At 24.8% G+C, this 17,915-nt stretch overlaps 5 protein-coding genes across 8 annotated transcripts in view; 1 reads left to right on the top strand and 4 right to left on the bottom strand.

Moving 5' to 3' along the window:
* The first annotated feature begins 2,402 nt into the window (after positions 1-2,402).
* LOC122858478 (glycerol kinase-like) lies at positions 2,403-6,280 on the top strand. The gene is made up of 7 exons (XM_044161409.1): positions 2,403-2,517; positions 2,601-3,667; positions 3,729-3,934; positions 4,017-4,154; positions 4,226-4,303; positions 4,372-4,538; positions 5,749-6,280. Exons 1-6 carry the CDS (start codon positions 2,467-2,469, stop codon positions 4,470-4,472), a joined length of 1,641 nt encoding a protein of 546 aa, XP_044017344.1. The 5' UTR covers positions 2,403-2,466; the 3' UTR covers positions 4,473-4,538; positions 5,749-6,280.
* LOC122858481 (testis-specific serine/threonine-protein kinase 3-like) lies at positions 4,548-5,930 on the bottom strand. Its single transcript, XM_044161411.1, has 5 exons — positions 5,769-5,930; positions 5,523-5,692; positions 5,313-5,462; positions 4,972-5,248; positions 4,548-4,834 (listed from the first exon to the last, which is right to left on the bottom strand). The coding sequence occupies exons 1-5, from the start codon at positions 5,928-5,930 to the stop codon at positions 4,568-4,570; spliced, it is 1,026 nt and encodes a 341-aa protein (XP_044017346.1). The 3' UTR covers positions 4,548-4,567.
* A 126-nt stretch (positions 6,281-6,406) lies between the features above and the next one.
* Positions 6,407-9,490, bottom strand: LOC122858480 (acetylcholine receptor subunit beta-like 1). The gene is made up of 6 exons (XM_044161410.1): positions 9,382-9,490; positions 9,146-9,282; positions 8,896-9,050; positions 8,728-8,825; positions 7,677-8,647; positions 6,407-7,589 (listed from the first exon to the last, which is right to left on the bottom strand). Exons 1-6 carry the CDS (start codon positions 9,470-9,472, stop codon positions 7,425-7,427), a joined length of 1,617 nt encoding a protein of 538 aa, XP_044017345.1. The 5' UTR covers positions 9,473-9,490; the 3' UTR covers positions 6,407-7,424.
* A 145-nt stretch (positions 9,491-9,635) lies between these two features.
* On the bottom strand, positions 9,636-12,326 carry LOC122858477 (acetylcholine receptor subunit beta-like 1). Its single transcript, XM_044161408.1, has 6 exons — positions 12,202-12,326; positions 11,957-12,093; positions 11,763-11,885; positions 11,661-11,692; positions 10,549-11,593; positions 9,636-10,473 (listed from the first exon to the last, which is right to left on the bottom strand). The coding sequence occupies exons 1-6, from the start codon at positions 12,257-12,259 to the stop codon at positions 10,294-10,296; spliced, it is 1,575 nt and encodes a 524-aa protein (XP_044017343.1). The 5' UTR covers positions 12,260-12,326; the 3' UTR covers positions 9,636-10,293.
* Positions 12,327-12,491: 165 nt separating this feature from the next.
* Positions 12,492-17,915, bottom strand: part of LOC122858476 (furin-like protease 1, isoforms 1/1-X/2) — a 67,481-nt gene continuing 62,057 nt past the window's right edge. Inside the window, exons 14-15 of one of the 4 annotated variants that reach the window (XM_044161405.1) lie at positions 14,062-14,263; positions 13,337-13,481 (exon numbers count right to left, since the gene is read on the bottom strand). In XM_044161405.1, the coding sequence (XP_044017340.1) occupies positions 14,109-14,263 (155 nt within the window). In that variant the 3' untranslated portion in view covers positions 13,337-13,481; positions 14,062-14,108. Of the gene's footprint in view, positions 13,482-14,061; positions 14,264-17,915 lie in introns of all 4 variants that reach the window. The other 3 variants (XM_044161404.1, XM_044161406.1, XM_044161407.1) reach the window with 3 other exon arrangements.

The following is a 17,915-nucleotide window of genomic DNA, read 5'->3' as shown; positions in this document are numbered from 1 at the left end:
TACCAGTTATTTCAGAGCGTGGAATAAATGGCCTTCCAGAAAAATGTCTCCTCAAAATATTCAAGTACATTTCAATCAATGAAAGACGTAATCTTGAAACTGGTAATTATTTTCAACAACAATAAATAAATGTTATTTGATTTTACAATAAAAATTTCTTGTTGCAGTTTGTACTCGCTGGAAAAATGTTGTGGTAACTAGTTACAAAGATCTTCATTCTGTTCAACTGATTAATCCTAAACGTGAAGTATTTCTAAAATTATTGAACATTTGTTCTAGAACTCTGCAGAGATTGTCAATCAAGAACATTAAGCTTGAATCACTTAAATACTTTAAAGCAATTGGTCCATTTTGTTCATCATTGACTCACTTATCATTTCAAGTACCACAAGACATAGATGACAATTATTTACGTGATCTATTTTCAACAATGGAAAAGTTAGATAAGGTTGAATTACATTTTTCATCAAGACAATCAATAAATTTACAAGCTTTATTTAATAGTCTTCGTAGTCGAGTGAAAAAAATTAGTTTAATTTATGACGATTATACAGTTAATATGGACAATTATCTTGATCAGGATCCATGTCTTCATAATTTTGACAATGTAAGTATATATAATTTATTTATTCAAAGACAAGCATTTTGTTAAATATAAAATATGGAAAATTTAATTTACAGGCATTTAACAATTTCACTGGACTGACAGATGTTACATTTAAAAATTTATCAATAAGTGATAGAATGATGAGAACAATAACACAAATGGATAATCTTTACAGTATATCATTTGAAGATTCAAGAAGAATACGAAAAACAGCAGTAGTTGTAAAAGATGCACCAAATACTGCTCGTTTTACAATAACACATTCACACCATGTTGAGGCATTATTTAGAAGTTTATTGAAACATTGTATACGATTACGATACTTGATAATAACCGATAGTATAATACGTTATTACAAAGAAGAACAAAGATCAATTGATGATGTATTTTTCCAACCTCATGATGTTTTAGTTGTTAATTGCTGTGAATTTTTGGTGGTATTGGAAATAAGTAGATGTAATGGCAATGTTGATCTTACTACAGAAATAATACCAAAATTATTTAATTTAAAAAAATTAAAACTCAATGATATAACACTTGCTGATAAAACTTTGCAGGATCTAAGTGTCAATTGTCCTTTGGTCTGGTCGTTAGATTTAGAAGGTTGTGTAAATCTTACTGGTGAGGCATTCAGCAAAATTTGGTGTTTAAAAAAACTCTTGATATTAAATCTTGGTAGAATTTTTATTGAGGATATACGAGATGTTGATGAGTCAATTTTTAAAATTTTAACACATTGTTTAAAACTCAAAGAATTGACAATATTTCCTAGTCGTTTTGTTTGTTCAGATACAATGAAACATATTTGCAAATTGAAAGATTTAAAAATTTTAGGTGTTAGTTCGTGTACGAAATTTAATGATGATATACTTATAAACATTGTGAAAAATTTAAAAAAACTCCATACAATTGATTGCAGTAATTGTGTTGAAATTACTAAAAAGTCAGTTGCTTTTGCACTCGAAGAATGTTTACTTCTTAAGCATTTAGATATCACAAATTCAGGAGCAAGTCGCAACTATTGAGTGTGTTATTGATATACAAAAAAAAATTATATCACGTAAAAATAATATTGTTCTTGATCTTTACGTTTCCAAAGAATGGAAAAATTTCGAAAGTATTGTTAATAAAAAAACTCGTCTACTTAATATTCATTTTTGTAAAAATATTGATGAAAATACGTAATTTGTAAAAATGTAATTTTTTTGTAATTAAAAAATTAAAATTTTCAATTAATTAATTATTGTGTTTGTTTATTTATTTTTCAGTGTTTACAAAAATTTAAAAATGAAATTGCTAATGATTAGTTAATTTAATTTAAATTTTATTTTTCTTTTCAGTTTAATTTGTTTATTATTTTGTTTTAATAAAAATTCAAGCTGCTATTTACTTTACCGACAAAGCTAAAAATAATTTAGTTTTATTTTTTAGTCACTGGAAAAATAATAGCGCCAGCTGTTTGGCAATGAAATGTCTAAAAAATTTTGCATCATCTGTAATATTACAGATTTACTCCAAAAAATTGCAAAAAAATAAAATTATCATTTATCAATAATGTCATTTAAAAAATAATATAATAAAATTTATAATTATTTTATATTAATAATTATCATACATAATATACATAGTCATAAAATTAATAAATTATATCTATTAAATAATATCATTAGAAATATAATTATTGTAAATCAAAATAACAATTAAAATTAAATTATATAAATAATCAATAAAAAAAAAGTGTATAAATTGAAATAAAATTATTCAATAATGTCATAAATGTGATTTACAAATAGTATAATCTAAACATAATTAATTCAAGTGTGCAATAATTAGTCAAATGTCAATAGTGTTTTGAGTCAATGCCTCTTGTTGGAGCAATTGATGAAGGCACAAGTAGTGTTAGATTTTTGGTGAGTCAAATTGTCAAATAAAATATAAAAATAAACAACAACAACAACAACAAATGTCTATGAATAAATAATAAAAATTACAGGTATTTGCAGCTGAAAATGCTGAAGTATTGACATATCATCAAATACCAATAAAATTAATATACCCAAAAGAGGGATGGGTTGAACAGGATCCAATTGAAATACTAGAAGCAGTAAGAGAATGTCTTAGTCAAACAGTTGTTAATCTTCAGCAATTAACAATTGATCCTTCTGATATTGTTGCAATTGGTATTGCAAATCAACGTGAAACAACAGTTGTATGGAGCTCAATAACTGGTGAGCCACTTTACAATGCAATATCATGGATGGATATGCGTACAGCTGATTTAGTTGATGATATATTAAGTAATACAATTAATAGTAATAATAATAATGAAATATACCTCAAAGAATTATCTGGTCTACCAATAAGTCCATATTTTAGTGCATTAAAATTAAAATGGTTAATAGATAATGTAGATAATGTTAAAAAAGCAATGTTAAATGGTAGCTTAATGTTTGGAACAATTGATTCATGGTTGATATGGAATTTAACTGGTGGTATCAATGGTGGTGCACATAGTACAGATGTTACAAATGCATCACGTACAATGCTCATGAATATATCAACACTACAATGGGATCCAACTTTGTTATTATTTTTTGATATACCATATGACATACTGCCACAAATAAGAAGTTCATCAGAAATATATGGACACATACAAGAAGGCTTATTAAAAGGTGTACCAATATCTGGATGTTTGGGTGATCAACAATCAGCACTTATTGGTGAAATGTGTTTACAACGTGGACAAGCTAAAAGTACATATGGTACTGGTTGTTTTTTACTTTATAATACTGGTGAAACAATTGTTAAATCAAATAATGGATTAATTACAACTGTTGCTTATCAAATGGGACCAAAATCAAGACCAGTTTATGCATTGGAAGGATCAATTGCTATTGCTGGTGGTGTACTTGATTGGCTTAAAGATAATTTAAATATGCTTGATGAAATTAAAGATTGTGAAAAAATTGTTGAACAAATACCTGGTGATAATAGAATTATTTTTGTACCAGCATTTGCTGGTCTTTATGCACCTTACTGGAGAAAAGATGCAACAAGGTATAATTATTATTATTTAATAAATAAAATTGTTTATTTTATTTTTTATTTTTTTATTTAGTATTATATGTGGAATAACAGAGGATACAAAAAAATCACAAATAATTAAAGCAGCATTGCAGTCAGTTTGTTTTCAAATTAGAGATATTTTAGAAGCCATGGAAAAAGATACTGGATTGACATTAACAAAATTACTTGCTGATGGAGCAATGACAAATAATCAATTGTTAATGCAAATGCAAGCTGACATATGTGGTATTCCAATTGGTAAGAGAAATAATTGTTGTTTAATAAAATTATTTAATTAATAATTTAGTAAAATTAATTGGTTATTTATTCAACAAGCTAGTCAGGCCTCTTATGAGTGAAACAACAGCACTTGGTGTTGCAATGGCTGCTGGAAGTGCTGAGGGTATTAAAAAATGGGATTTTAAAATTGATACAACTGTACCAAGTGATACATTTTTACCTTCAATATCAGATAATGGTAAATTAATATTAATATTATTTTTTTTTTGTTGTACTTAAATTGTTATTGATATTATTTTTCTTCTATAGATAGAGATATTTTATATAGCAAATGGAAAAAAGCAGTTGACAAGAGTTTAGAATACCAGCAAGTGACCAACACAAATGGTCAGTGAAAAAGAATAAATTTTAAAATATAAAATTAATATTTAATTATTGAAACTTTTTTTTTCCAGACAATTCACCTATTAATTATCAAAATGTAACATCAGCTGGTCTATTTGCCATCAGCACAGTGATGCTATTAATTCTTGCCAAGCACAGATTAAATATATGACCATCAAAAAAAACAACATTACATTTTTATAAAATAGAAAAATAAAAATAATTTATTATCAAAGGGGTATGTGTAATAAAAAAAATGATAATTATTTAGCTTGACAAATCTTGTACTTTATCATCAGATAATACTATTTGTGGTTCAATTGCAACTTGATTATCATTTTTGATAATATCAACAATTGATTCATTTGAGACTGATGTATGTACTGATGTTGTTGGTATTATTAGCCAAGGATCTTGTTTGATTGCTTCAATTCTTGCTCGTGATCTTTGTGGAACAAGAATTCTCGATATCAATGCTCGACATGCATATGATACTTTTGGATATTTAATAAATGTCACCTTGCTTTGAACTTGCTAAACAAAAAATAATAACAACATGACATTAACATGACATTGTGTTGTTGAATTATTATCATTTAAATATATAATTAATAGTATGGAAATTAATATTAAACGCGTTAGTCGTTGTTGTTAATTATATACCTTGGTACCTTTAGAAGATGAGCATAATTTGTATCATCAAATGGAAGTCTTCCATAAACCATTGCATAAAGTACAACACCAAGTGACCATATATCAGCTAAATTTGGTTGATATGGAATTCCACGTAATATTTCTGGTGATGCATATGCATAACTACCACAAAATGTTTCACTGAGTGGTGTTATACCATCCTTATTTTGTTTCATATGTCCACGTGCAAATCCAAAGTCTGATATTTTTATATTATAATATTGATCCATCAAAAGATTTTCACACTTGATGTCTCTTTTATTAAATTTAAAAATATCATAATCATTTAAATTTTTTATTTTATTTATTTTTCATTTACCTGTGAACAACACCACGATCATGACAATGTTGAACAGCTTCTATCAATTCTCGAAACCATTTTCTACTTCTGACCTCGTCAATGTACGAATCACGACGTATTATGTCTAGTAAACTTCCATTTTCAGCATACTCCATTATAATGTAAACTCTGATTTAAATTGTAAATAATTAATTTATAATTTTTTAAATTTATATTTTAATAACTAACCGATGAGTTGTTTCAATTGCTTGTAAAAAACGTATCAAGTTTGAATGTCTGAGACCCTTGACAACTTCAATTTCACGTGGTAAAAATTTTTTTAAATAATCATTTGGTGCTTGGAATTTTGATACAATTTTTATTGCAACATCACAGTCATGACGATCTGATTGAGCAATCTATATTTTATATTAAATATAATATTTTAATTTATCATTTTTATTATTTGTTGCAGTTATTAAATTATGCTGTTACCTTGACAGTTGCATAGGAACCAGTACCAATAGTTTTGCCCAAAGAATAACCATGTGTTTCAAGAACTGTTTGTTTTTTTTCAACTGGTTCATCAACTTTATCATCTTTAACACGAGATACACCAGATGTTGATGGACCTGGTCCACCTTCTGATTTTGACATTTTTTTTTTATTTAAATAAAACAAAAATAACGAACAAAAATAGCTTTTTTTTTCTTGATTTTTAATCTCCTGATGAGAATAATTTTATTTCAGTGATCCTTTGTGCATTTATTAATTAATAATTATATTATTTCAATCAAAATAATCAAGTCAAATCACTAAATATATATAAAAATAATTTATTTAAATAAAAAAATTTCTTTCAATAGAAAAAGTCATTATAAAATTCAAAAAAAATAAATAAATAAATATTCCTTTGTTTATATATATAATGTTTAATTTTAAATTATTATTATTTGTTAATTAAATATAGATGGCGTGATGATTAATTAATAATAAAAATATAAAAATGACTGTGATTTTTTATTAATTTAAAATTTTAAAAATGAATTCAATCTGCTTCTTCTTGTATCCAAGATGCTCAAGTCTAGGATCTATTTGGAAAATTTGGAGACATGGTTATCAAATAACTGATTTAATTAAAAATATATTTTATATATTTTTTATTTAGTTTATTAATGACAAATGTATACAGGCATCATAAACTTACTCAATGATAAAGACTAAAATACAATATTATAATTTAGAACTTATGCGAATTTTTAAATAGCTAATTGATTAATCAATTATTTTTTCTTCCTTACGCTTTATTTATCACTAATTTCGAATGATTATATATGCTGAGCTAAAACTGAAATAATCATGCATCAAGGTTCAGAGTATTGTAATTTATTTGTCGGATATTGAATATCAATTTGTTATTTAGTTAAATAATTGAGCATTACCCTGGTACACCTAGCATTTAATAAATAAAAAAAAACACTAAATAAATTAACCAACAAAATAATTTAACAAATAAAAAAACATTAGTAAAATATAATATCATTAAATACTTTCTCTCTGAACAATCGTAATAAAATTTATATATAAACAATTGCGCCCTTACGTTTGACTAATTATATATTTATTTATTTATTTATTTTTTTATCGTAAGGAAGACTAAACTGTCGAGAGTTTAATAACAAAATAAAATATTAAAAAAACATAATGACGACTACTTTAGAATGTCCTCCACTTACAATTAATTCAGTACGATTTCTACCTTTTTTATTTTCATCTTTTTCGATAAAGATATTTACTGGATTACATGACTTAATTCTAGTATTTAAATATTTGTATAAATTATTTTTTAAAAAACAATAAACATATCAACATCGTGCTAATTTTAAAAAGTTTTTTATCTAATCTAAAAATTAGTTTTGAATTTGCTGTATGTGCGACGATATTATTTTTGTTAAATATAAAAAAATTAATTCAATTTTTAAAATTGTATTTATTTCACGCGCGTAAATTTTCAATCATCAAGACTTGAAAATTATATTTTCTAACGTGTCTTCAATCGAAATGATTTAAAATAAAAAAAAAAGAGGGAGAGACACTGAGCTGTTTTTTGTTGATTGTTAAAAACGTGTAAAATATTTGGAATAAATAAATTTACTTTCCACGATATATTTCGATGATTCTATCTTGATCAACATACTCAAATATATGTGGTGCATCCATTAAAATTCCAATGGTACCAGCAGTCGTAACAATGAAAAAGAGATAGAGTTGTAAACGATCAATCACCATGGCGACATACTTCCAATCCTCTCGAGTCTACAACAAAAACATCAAAGTTAAATATTTAACAACAAAGATAAATTAAAACTTTTAAAAAACAAATAAAAAAAATTGTTGAAAAACCTGAATATAAAGATCCTCATTTCTAAGATGTTCAGCAATAAATTCAACAGCTTCAGTTGCTTTTGTTGCTTCTGGACTTAATAAAACAGAATCAGAACTTTCTGAACCTCTACGATCACCCATACCATCATTACCAACACCAACACCAACACCACCAACAGCACCAGTACTTGTTGATGTTGTATTATGTACTTTACGATTAATTTTACAATTTGGATGATGAAGATCAGACAATTCCATTATTTCCATTTTAGATTTTGCAATTGAACCTGGTAAATGTTTTGGTAATTCAGTTGGACTACCAGAATAATTTGATGCTGGTAATGTTACATTTGGTATTTCCATCATCCATCTTAAACGTGTTTTTTTTGGTCGTCTCATTAACAATATTGTTGGTAAATATTTTAAAAATATTTTACGTATTAGGTGTGGCATTCTGTGTGTACGTGGACCACGGAAATTCCAGTTAATAATAACAACTGTTACCAATATACTAACTGTATTCATGATAAATGTAAATAATAAATATTTTGCAATTAATGGAAGCACCAATGACGTTGGTGGTAATATTTTACTGACAAGTAAAAGAAACACAACCAGGGACAAAAGAATACTAATACCAAGTGTTACCTTTTCACCAGCTTCAGCTGGTAAATAAAATACAAGAACACAAAGAAATGATATCAACACTGTTGGAAGAATTAAATTTACTGTGTAGAATAATGTTTTACGTCTGATTATTATGTAAAATGTTATATCTGTTTCTGTTGGAAAATCTCCTTGATAAGTATTCAAATATGCTGGAACACTTATGATATCCCATGTTCCACTCTTCCAGTAATCTGATAGATCAACAAAATTTTTGTCATTGTAAAGAGCAAGTGATACCTGATCACCATTGAATGTCCATGAGCCAAATTTCATGATGCAAGTTTGTTGATCAAATGGAAAATATGTTACGTCAATTGTACCTGTTATTTGCAACAAATAAATATTTTTTTATTTCATTGTTTTATAATTTAATCAAGATAAGATAGTTTAAATATTTTACATGAACTTTGGTAGATTGCTGGTGGAACCCAGAGTACTTCTCCAGTTGGATAAATTAGTACGTTGCTTTTGTAACGTACCTCGTAATTTCCATCAGCACTGTAACAAAAAAATTGACATTATTATCATCGAAATTTTTAATAATTATGATGGAAATAAATAAACTTACTTGTTAAATAAAACTATGTCAGGCTTCCATACTTTATCAGGTGGTAAACGAAGCACTCCAATACCACCATAATCGGCCTCATCCCACTGGAGTTGATAATCAGTCCAAACAAATCTCAGCCACACATTTGACTTCATAATTTGATTTTTTTCATTCTAAATTGTTTAATAAAATATAAAAAAATATTACTTGTCAAGTTGATACAATTATAAATTAATTAATCATTTTTTTTAATTTAAATTTTAATTACCACATTGATTAGTTGTACAAATGCAAGTCCAAATCTTACATGAACTTTTTCAGTCATGTTTTGGACAGGTCTTATGAGCTTATTGTAGCCCCTAAACAAATCACGAACCAATCTTTCTTCATCTTCTGAACAGAATCCTAAATAAATAAATAAATATTGGTATATTGAATAAATATTTGATGTTTATTGATAGATACTTTTTTTTATAATTTATAATTGATACTTTAATGACATACCAACACAAAAAACAGCAGAAATAAGTATAAATTTAAAAAACTTTGAGAAACAGTACATTTTGGGCGGAAAAGCATCCACCCTGACTGCCATGTCTCTCTGTGCTTGAAGCAGCTTGAAGATAATCAATAAAAAGCTCGTCGAGTAGAAGAAGAAATAGTGCTACCTAAATTACCAGCCTCGTATAAATTTTTTCCTTTTTTTTTTCTTTTTTAAATCAATTAAAATATTATGCAATAAATAAAAAAATAACTCATTTTTTTTTAATTTAAATTCAACTTTATTTATCATCAGCAAAAATTACTACAAAAAAATTTTTTAAATATAATTTTAATCAATCTACATTATTTAATTATCTCAATAAATTATTTTATTTTATTTTTTTAAATTTACATATTTTCTTTTTTCTATTTGCAAACATATTTTTATTTTCTAAATTTATTTTATAAATTATTTTGTACTGTTTGTATTTTTTTTTTTTTTAAATTTAAATATAATATTGTTTTAACATTTTTCAATATTTTATTTTGTACTTTTTCATTTGTATTTTATTTTTTTATTTGAGGTAGTTTTGTCATTGACAATTTATATGTATATTAATAATTATTGTAAATATATTTTTTGTTTTCAATTATTGATAAAATAATTTGATCTGTAATATTGCATTTGTTGAAAACAACAAAATTATTGAGCATTAATTCAATTCACCTGAGTAACATTAAATATCATCTATCAATAAAATATTAAGTTGTATTAAATTCGATATAATTTAGCACCCCTTTCTTCAATTCCTCGATAATTTTAAATAATAATTATTGTACTCGTTGCAAAGAAGAATTTTCCCTCTTGTCGAAGAATTTAATGAGGCTAAATTTCGTCATTTCAATGACTTGATTAAAAAACAAGGAACAATGCTAATTAACAATAGATTGATTTTTTGTATACATTGCAATCAATTTTTCTTGATCAACATATTCAAAAATATGTGGTGCATCCATGAGAATTTTAATTGTTCCAAATGTCGTTACAAAAAAAAATATATAAAGTTGTAAACGATCAATAACCATTGCCACATATTTCCAATCTTCACGTGTCTGAAAACAAAAAAATAAAAAACAAATAATTATAAAAATATAAATTTAAATTAATAAAATTAAATAAAATAAAACCTGAATAAAAAGATCTTCATTTTTAAGATGTTCAGATATAAATTCAACAGCACTGAGTGCTTTTGTAGCCATTGTTCCCATTGTTGCTGAATCCGAAGTAATTGAATCTCTTTTAATATCAAATCCATGATATGTTCCATTAGCTGTACTTGATCCTCCAATTGTTGATACATGTGCATCAAGATTAATTTTACAATTTGGATGATGAAGATCAGATAATTCAACAGTTTCAATTTTATTATGATCATTTATATTTGTCATTTCAGTAAAACTTGATGAATAATTGCTATTTTTTGTTATACTTAAATTTGGTCTTTCCATCATCCACCTTAAACGTGTTTTTTTTGGTCTTTGCATACATAATATACGTGGTAAAATTCTTAAAAAAATTTGACGTACTAATTTTGACATTGCATGTGTTCTTGGACTACGAAAATTCCAATTTAATATAACAACTGTTACCAGTATACTAACAGTATTCATGATAAATGTAAATAATAAATATTTCGATATTAATGGCATTACCAATGACGTTGGTGGCAATATTTTACTAACAAGTAAAAGAAACACAACCAGTGACAAAAGAATACTGATACCAAGTGTTACTTTTTCATTTGCTTCAGCTGGTAAATAAAATACAAGAACACAAAGAAATGATATCAGCACTGTTGGAAGAATTAAATTTACTGTGTAGAATAATGTTTTACGTCTGATTATCAAATAAAATGTTATGTCTGTTTCTGTTTTGTTGATATCTCTGTAAGTATTTAAGTATGCTGGTACATCAATTATATCCCATGCTCCACTTCGTCCATAGTCTGATAAATCAATGAATGATTTATTTATCGGAAATGCCAGTGCAACTTGATCACCATTAAATGTCCAAGAGCCAAATTTCATAATGCAAGTTTGCTGATCAAATGGAAAATATGTTACGTCGATTGCACATGAACTCAAAAATATTGCTGGAGGTACCCAATTCACTGAGCCATCTGATGTTATGACCACGTTGCTTTTATAACGAACCTCATAATTACCATCAGCACTGTTGAAAAATTATAATAGCCATCAGTTTAATTTGTTATTTTTAAATTACAAATTAATAAACTTACTTGTTAAACAACACAATGTCTGGCTTCCAAACCTTGTTAAAAAAAAAAACACATTTATAAATTATTTTAATTTGTTAATGTTATTTTTATTATTCAACAAACCTTGTCACATGGTACACGAATTGTTTCGATACCATCATACTCATTTTTATCCCATTTAAATTGATAATCATTCCAATTTAAATCCATCCAAACATTTGATTTCATAACTTGATTTCTTTCATTCTTTTAAAACAAAGTAAAAATTAATTATCAAAAAAAATTATTTAGTTGATTTTATAAATAAATATACATACCACACTGAGTAGCTGTGTAAATGTTAAACCCAAATGTACTAAAACTGTATCTGAAGAATTGAGAACTGGCCTGATGAGTTTATTGTATCCTCTAAATAAATTTCTTACCAATCTTTCTTCATCTTCTGAGCATAAACCTGATGATAATTAAAATAATCGAAATTCAAAAAATTTAATTAATTAATTAAAACACTTTGAGTAGTTGAAAATGATTATTATATTTTTTGTTGTTTTTAAATACTCACAGACATAAAAAAATAATGAAATGAATAAAAATCTTAAAAAAAATGAACAGCAATACATGTTGAGTTTTTGGAGGACCAAGCCCGACTGCCATATTTATATTGAGTTTATAAAATCAATAGAGCAATAGGGGATGAAATAGGAGAGAGTGTTTTCTTCATTGCCATCATTTTACACAGCATCAATTTTATTTTATATGTAGCTAGAATTTTAATAGTAATAGCTCCATTTGACCATTGATTTATTCTCCAATCGAAACAGGACAACATCAAGATGAAAAAGTAACACAAAATTAATTTTACAATTATATTTTTTTTTATTTCAATGATTTTCATACTTTTATTTACATGGACAATTATTTTTTTCTTATATTACATGATCACAGGAATTAACTAACATGATAATCATCTAGATAAATAAATTCACATGTAATTATCAAAATGAGATATAAATATAAAATTAAATACTAAAACATTTGAGCAGTATATTGCATGTTAAGTATTGCATTTTAAAATTCACACAAATGCTAGTTATGTAATTTAAAAAAAAAACAAAATTACGACAATGAAAAGAAAAAAATAAATTAAAAAAAAAAAAAACGTTATTATTTATTAACGTATTTTGAAGACTAGTGAACAGTTGTCGGAATTAAAATTACATCTTGATAATGCTTGGCAATTTTTAATTTGACTTGTTTAATTAAAATCAAGAAAAATATTTCAAAAAATTTGTAATTTCAATTACACAAAATATGTACACATTTATTTATGAAAAATAAAATAAATTTATCAAAATTTTTCATTTAAAAAATATATATAATTTATGTTGCTAAAATATTTAAAGGTAAAAAATTAATCGCTTTCAGATGTTTGTTGATTTTTCAAAGTTGAAACAATAAGTGAATTATTTTCATCATCATTATTAACAAGAGAAACTTCAGTGTATCCTTGATTATAAATTTTCCACTTGTAGTAAATAAAAATAGCAAGTATGATAATTAAATTAATGGTAACAATAACAGTCATACGATAAAACCATTTTGTTGATTGTGTTGTCCATTCAAGTGACTTTGATACACACTGATATTCTTGTGTATTTAATGAGAGAAGAGTTGAGTCATCATGACAGGATATACACTCGACATCTGAAGGTCCAGAACAATTCAAACACGAATAATGGCACATGGTACAAACATTTATTTGTTGGCTGTATGCCGGGTAAGTACTCAAAGGACACTTGGAAAAGCATCTTCCATCAAATAAATACCATTTTTCTTGGCACTCTGTAATAATAAAAACAAAAAAAAAACAAAATAATAATAATAAAAAAATATAAAATAAAATAATTAATAAATTAATGTCAACAAAATTTAATTGAATATTTAATTATTTTTTTTTTTTCAATTTATAAATGAAAATTCTTCACATGATGATAATAATAAGCACAATTATAAAAGCAACATTTAATAGCATAATAAAATAATAATTTAAAAATAAAAATACATGCATACGTGATTGAATTTGATATACATATAAAACATGCATTTATATTTCAATTAAAATTTTGTATTGTTAATTAGTTGTATTTGTATGTGGCAGAGAGAAAATTCATGTTAGTGGCTGTTGAAAATTAATTCAAAATGTCATATGACTAACGAGTTTTGTGTATTATTATTTTACAGTGATTCATTGAAACATACATATATTATTATAATAATTTTAGCATTATATATATCTTGTGTTTTTTTTTTTTTTCAATGTATTATTATTTTTATTTAGTTTATTTAGTTGTTTGTTAGTTGTGAATGAAATGGAAATGATGATAATGATAATAGAATAGTGAATGAGAGAAATTAGACTCACCGTGGTGGTGGTGGTAGTTGTGGTGGTGGTGGTGGTGGTGATGAAGCTTATCTGGGAAAGGTCAATTTTTGCTTGTACATGTGCAATTTGGGTGTGGAGATGAGATGTGGTGGTAGTTGCTGGGTTGAGATATTCCGCACTGCTGTGCAATAGTATATCGTCCCTGTCGAGAGACCATTATGTTGTCTCGATATATAAAAACCTGTTCATATATATATACTCAACTTTTTCAAATAAAAAAAAAAAAAATCAACTTTAAGCAATAATAAACAAAAGAAAAATTTATTTAAAAAAAACTTTAAAAACTTGTGTTTTTATTTTTTTTTTTTTAAATTTAAAAAAAATAAAAAAAATTATATTTCTATACACACTTGTTTGTATATCTACATGAAAATAGAGTGAAAAAAAAATTATTATTATTTTTTATTTAACAGAAAAAATAAACATAATGGAAAATAGAAATTTTTTTTTTTTTTTTCAAGGGAGTTGATGATTAAAGATATGTATGGAAATTAAAAGAAAAAAAAAAAAAAAATGAAAAGCCACCCCACACAGTGACACATCATACACAAGAGTATCAAATTTAAAATGAAATTTTTTTTCATAGAAAAAAAATTAAAGACAAATAAAAAATTGAGTTGTTGGTTTTTTTGTTTATAAAAAAAAGCTTATATTATTATTGAGAGCATAAAAAAAGGTGACTAGCATGCAGAATGTTATTCAGGATTTTTCCTCATTTAATTGATTCATGATATACAAATTTCATTTATTTTTTTTTTTCCTTTGCATATATAAGCTTCATAATATTTTCAATAACTTAAATCTAAATTCATAATATGTACTTGCGAAAAATCGCTCATCACATTCATTCTAAAATAATAATAATAATAACTTTGTGACAATTAATTTATTATTTATAAATATGTACTAATATATTTTCATAATAAATTTCTTTCGCGCACGAAATTAATCCAAAAAAAAAAAATAGTAAATAATATTGATTGATTATTATTTTCATACAATTTGAATATATACGCGTTGATTTATTTAATTATAATTATTTATGTATTTTATTTATTTATTAATATTTTTTTTTTTTTTGTAACTTAAGATATGTCGCCCTCTCCAAGTAGAGATACATTTTATATTACATACAAACATTTACAATTGATATACATATACATTATCTTGATGCTTTCACGAAGGACCAGTACGATTTTAATTATTTTTTTATTGTTAATTATCATCATCACTTTAAATAAAAATTAGGAATGTTTTAACTATTACTGACTCAATTTCATTTGGCCCATCGCGTTTGCAGCATGTATTGTACATTTCGATAACACATCATCTTCATCATCTTCATCATCATCATCACACTTTGTATCGATATTTATAAAAGAAAAAAATAAATAAATAAAATCATTTGAAATATTAATCATTCAATGGTATTATGTAGAATTTACTCTTTTTCTTTTTCCATTTTTTAACTTTTACATCTTGCCATTTTTAATTTTCTTGACGTCTATATAATTCTTTTTATTTTTTTTAAATTAATTTTAATTTTAATTGACGATTTATACAATTCAATGACTAACCAAAGTACTTTCGTGGTTGTGATGTTGAGCAGATTACGGTGGATGTGAAAAATTTAATATTTTTTTTCACTTGTTAACATTTAATTGGGTCAAATTAAAATTGTTTTATTTCTTTTTTTTTGATTTAGCACGTTTGAATAAAATTGATAATAAATTAAAAAATTAATAAATACAGTAAAATAACAAGATATGAATTTAAATTAATAGATATGTACGTGAAACAATTGTTAATAATTATAAACAAAAATGTAGTTTTTTTTTTAAGCTTTATAAAGATAAAATGTAGAAATATATTTCAACAATATTTTATATGAACGATAAATAACAATAAATTATTGTTATTTATTATTAAAATAATTTTTACTATTAATAAAAATCACGGTTTCTATTTTATTTATTATTAACAAATATTATCATTTATTGTAGAATTAGATGCTCACTGAAAATAGCATGGCAACAGATGGCAAATTAAAATGTTAAATATTACGAAATAGCAAAATAAGATATTTAAAAATTGAATTATCATACAGAAATAATAACAAATTAAATAAGCTGTTTATAACATGAATTAAATCATCAATCACAGATATTGTTACAATTCGCGAAATATTTTTTACAAATTATTTTTATGAAATTTCTTTGTCGAAAATAAACAGAAATTTTTTTTTTCGTTGATGATAATACACTGGTTTATAAAAAATTTTAAATTATAAATTTATTTTAATACTTTAGCATATTTTTTAAAAATCGGCAGTTTGTAATTATTATTAATTTTTATATAAATATTTATTGTAATTTATTAGATTTAAAATTTTTATTTCTGTCCAATTATTTCGAGGCTTTGTTTTTTTATTTTTTGATCCAGTATCGAGGACGGTATTACTGGTATATGAAATTTTTTTAAACTGCTCAATTTATCTCGTTTTAAAAATGTCATTAATTTTTATTTTCAAAAAACTTATGGACTACAAGAATTATTTTATTTTATTATCGTCACTTTACAAAAATTTCACGAGCTCAATGTGCGATCAAATTAATTTTATTAATAATTATTTTAATGGAACCGTAACTGCAGTGATGGCAAATAGTCAATCGACAAAAAAAATAATTAAAAATTCAATATATATATTTGTTTTTAACTGGTATCATATATATATATTTTTTTTTCTTTACTTTTTGGTGTTTCAAATGTTACGGCCTTGTGCTTTACATTGAATTATATATATTTATATTTTAAATTTAAGTTGTGTATTTACAGAAATTATTATGCATTTTTTTAATTAATTATCGGTAAACGTCGACGTATCTAACATCATTTAATACTGATTCATTAAACGCTTCAACATTAAAAAGCACCCACAGACGCCCACTTTCATTTATTTCATTTATTTTTATTTTTATTAATTATTATTTTTCTAATTATGATATATAACTATCTTATATTTTAATTATTTGGCAACGCTACGATTTTTTTTATTTTTATTTTTTCATGTGATTAATATTCCGTCGGGTTATTTAATTGCACTTTTTCATCACGACGTGATAAGAAAATTTTATAATTATTATTTTTGAATGAAAAATTTAAAAAAAAAAAAAATTGATATTTTTATTTTTCAATTCATTCATTCTATTATATCCACATTTATATTTTATTTTTATCAATACAATTCTTTTTCTTCTTTTTCAATTACCACAAACGAAAAAGATGAAAAAAAAAAAAAAAAAAAATGACTCTATCTTGAACACTGGATGGCACATGTTCACTGTGCCCTTGATTATATTTTATTTATATTTTATTATCATTAATTTTATTTTTCATTATATTACAAGAGTAAAGTATTAATTTTTTTTGTTTTTAAATTTCCACTTTTAAAAAAAGATATGGAGCTTCGAAGCACGAGATTAATTTGTTTTTATCTTTCATTTTCAATCGAACATTGGCAAATGTATTTGTCTTTACGTTATACTTTTTAAATAATTTTAAAAACCGAAATGTAATTTCAAGCGAAACATAAGGATGAGACACACGAGGAAGATTGATTTATATTAATCGAAATTGTTGTGTCACTGGACAAATACCACTGCAATAAAATTAAATTTCTAAAATATTTACAGTGACAATGTTCTCATGACTTGACAATACTTTTAGTATCTCATTTTAAAATATTTAATACAAAATGAAACAAAAAAAAAAAAAAATACTTCTATTGTCAGTGGGTCAATTGGGAGACACAAATACGTCATTTTGATGACGTC

Source organism: Aphidius gifuensis, linkage group LG5 (genome assembly GCF_014905175.1).
Source record: "Aphidius gifuensis isolate YNYX2018 linkage group LG5, ASM1490517v1, whole genome shotgun sequence".
Classification (NCBI taxonomy): Eukaryota; Metazoa; Arthropoda; class Insecta; order Hymenoptera; family Braconidae; genus Aphidius; species Aphidius gifuensis.
The sequence above is the reverse complement of the archived record's forward strand: the minus strand, read 5'-3'. Positions and strand labels throughout refer to the sequence as shown.

What these genes read in the sequence shown, in the direction of transcription:
- LOC122858481 (XM_044161411.1), bottom strand. Translation starts at nt 5,930, where the DNA reads ATGTCAAAATCAGAAGGTGGACCAGGTCCATCAACATCTGGTGTATCT. An exon ending in GCAATTGAAACAACTCATCG is followed by an intron (nt 5,463 to 5,522) that starts GTTAGTTATTAA and finishes AATTTAAATCAG; the next exon opens with AGTTTACATTATAATGGAGT. An exon ending in GATCGTGGTGTTGTTCACAG is followed by an intron (nt 5,249 to 5,312) that starts GTAAATGAAAAA and finishes ATTTAATAAAAG; the next exon opens with AGACATCAAGTGTGAAAATC.
- LOC122858480 (XM_044161410.1), bottom strand. Translation starts at nt 9,472, where the DNA reads ATGGCAGTCAGGGTGGATGCTTTTCCGCCCAAAATGTACTGTTTCTCA. An exon ending in TTCTGCTGTTTTTTGTGTTG is followed by an intron (nt 9,283 to 9,381) that starts GTATGTCATTAA and finishes TTATTTATTTAG; the next exon opens with GATTCTGTTCAGAAGATGAA. An exon ending in TTGTACAACTAATCAATGTG is followed by an intron (nt 9,051 to 9,145) that starts GTAATTAAAATT and finishes TAAACAATTTAG; the next exon opens with AATGAAAAAAATCAAATTAT.
- LOC122858478 (XM_044161409.1), top strand. Translation starts at nt 2,467, where the DNA reads ATGCCTCTTGTTGGAGCAATTGATGAAGGCACAAGTAGTGTTAGATTT. An exon ending in CAAGTAGTGTTAGATTTTTG is followed by an intron (nt 2,518 to 2,600) that starts GTGAGTCAAATT and finishes TAAAAATTACAG; the next exon opens with GTATTTGCAGCTGAAAATGC. An exon ending in GCAAGTGACCAACACAAATG is followed by an intron (nt 4,304 to 4,371) that starts GTCAGTGAAAAA and finishes TTTTTTTTCCAG; the next exon opens with ACAATTCACCTATTAATTAT.
- LOC122858477 (XM_044161408.1), bottom strand. Translation starts at nt 12,259, where the DNA reads ATGTATTGCTGTTCATTTTTTTTAAGATTTTTATTCATTTCATTATTT. An exon ending in TTCATTATTTTTTTATGTCT is followed by an intron (nt 12,094 to 12,201) that starts GTGAGTATTTAA and finishes AATTATCATCAG; the next exon opens with GTTTATGCTCAGAAGATGAA. An exon ending in TTACACAGCTACTCAGTGTG is followed by an intron (nt 11,886 to 11,956) that starts GTATGTATATTT and finishes TTGTTTTAAAAG; the next exon opens with AATGAAAGAAATCAAGTTAT.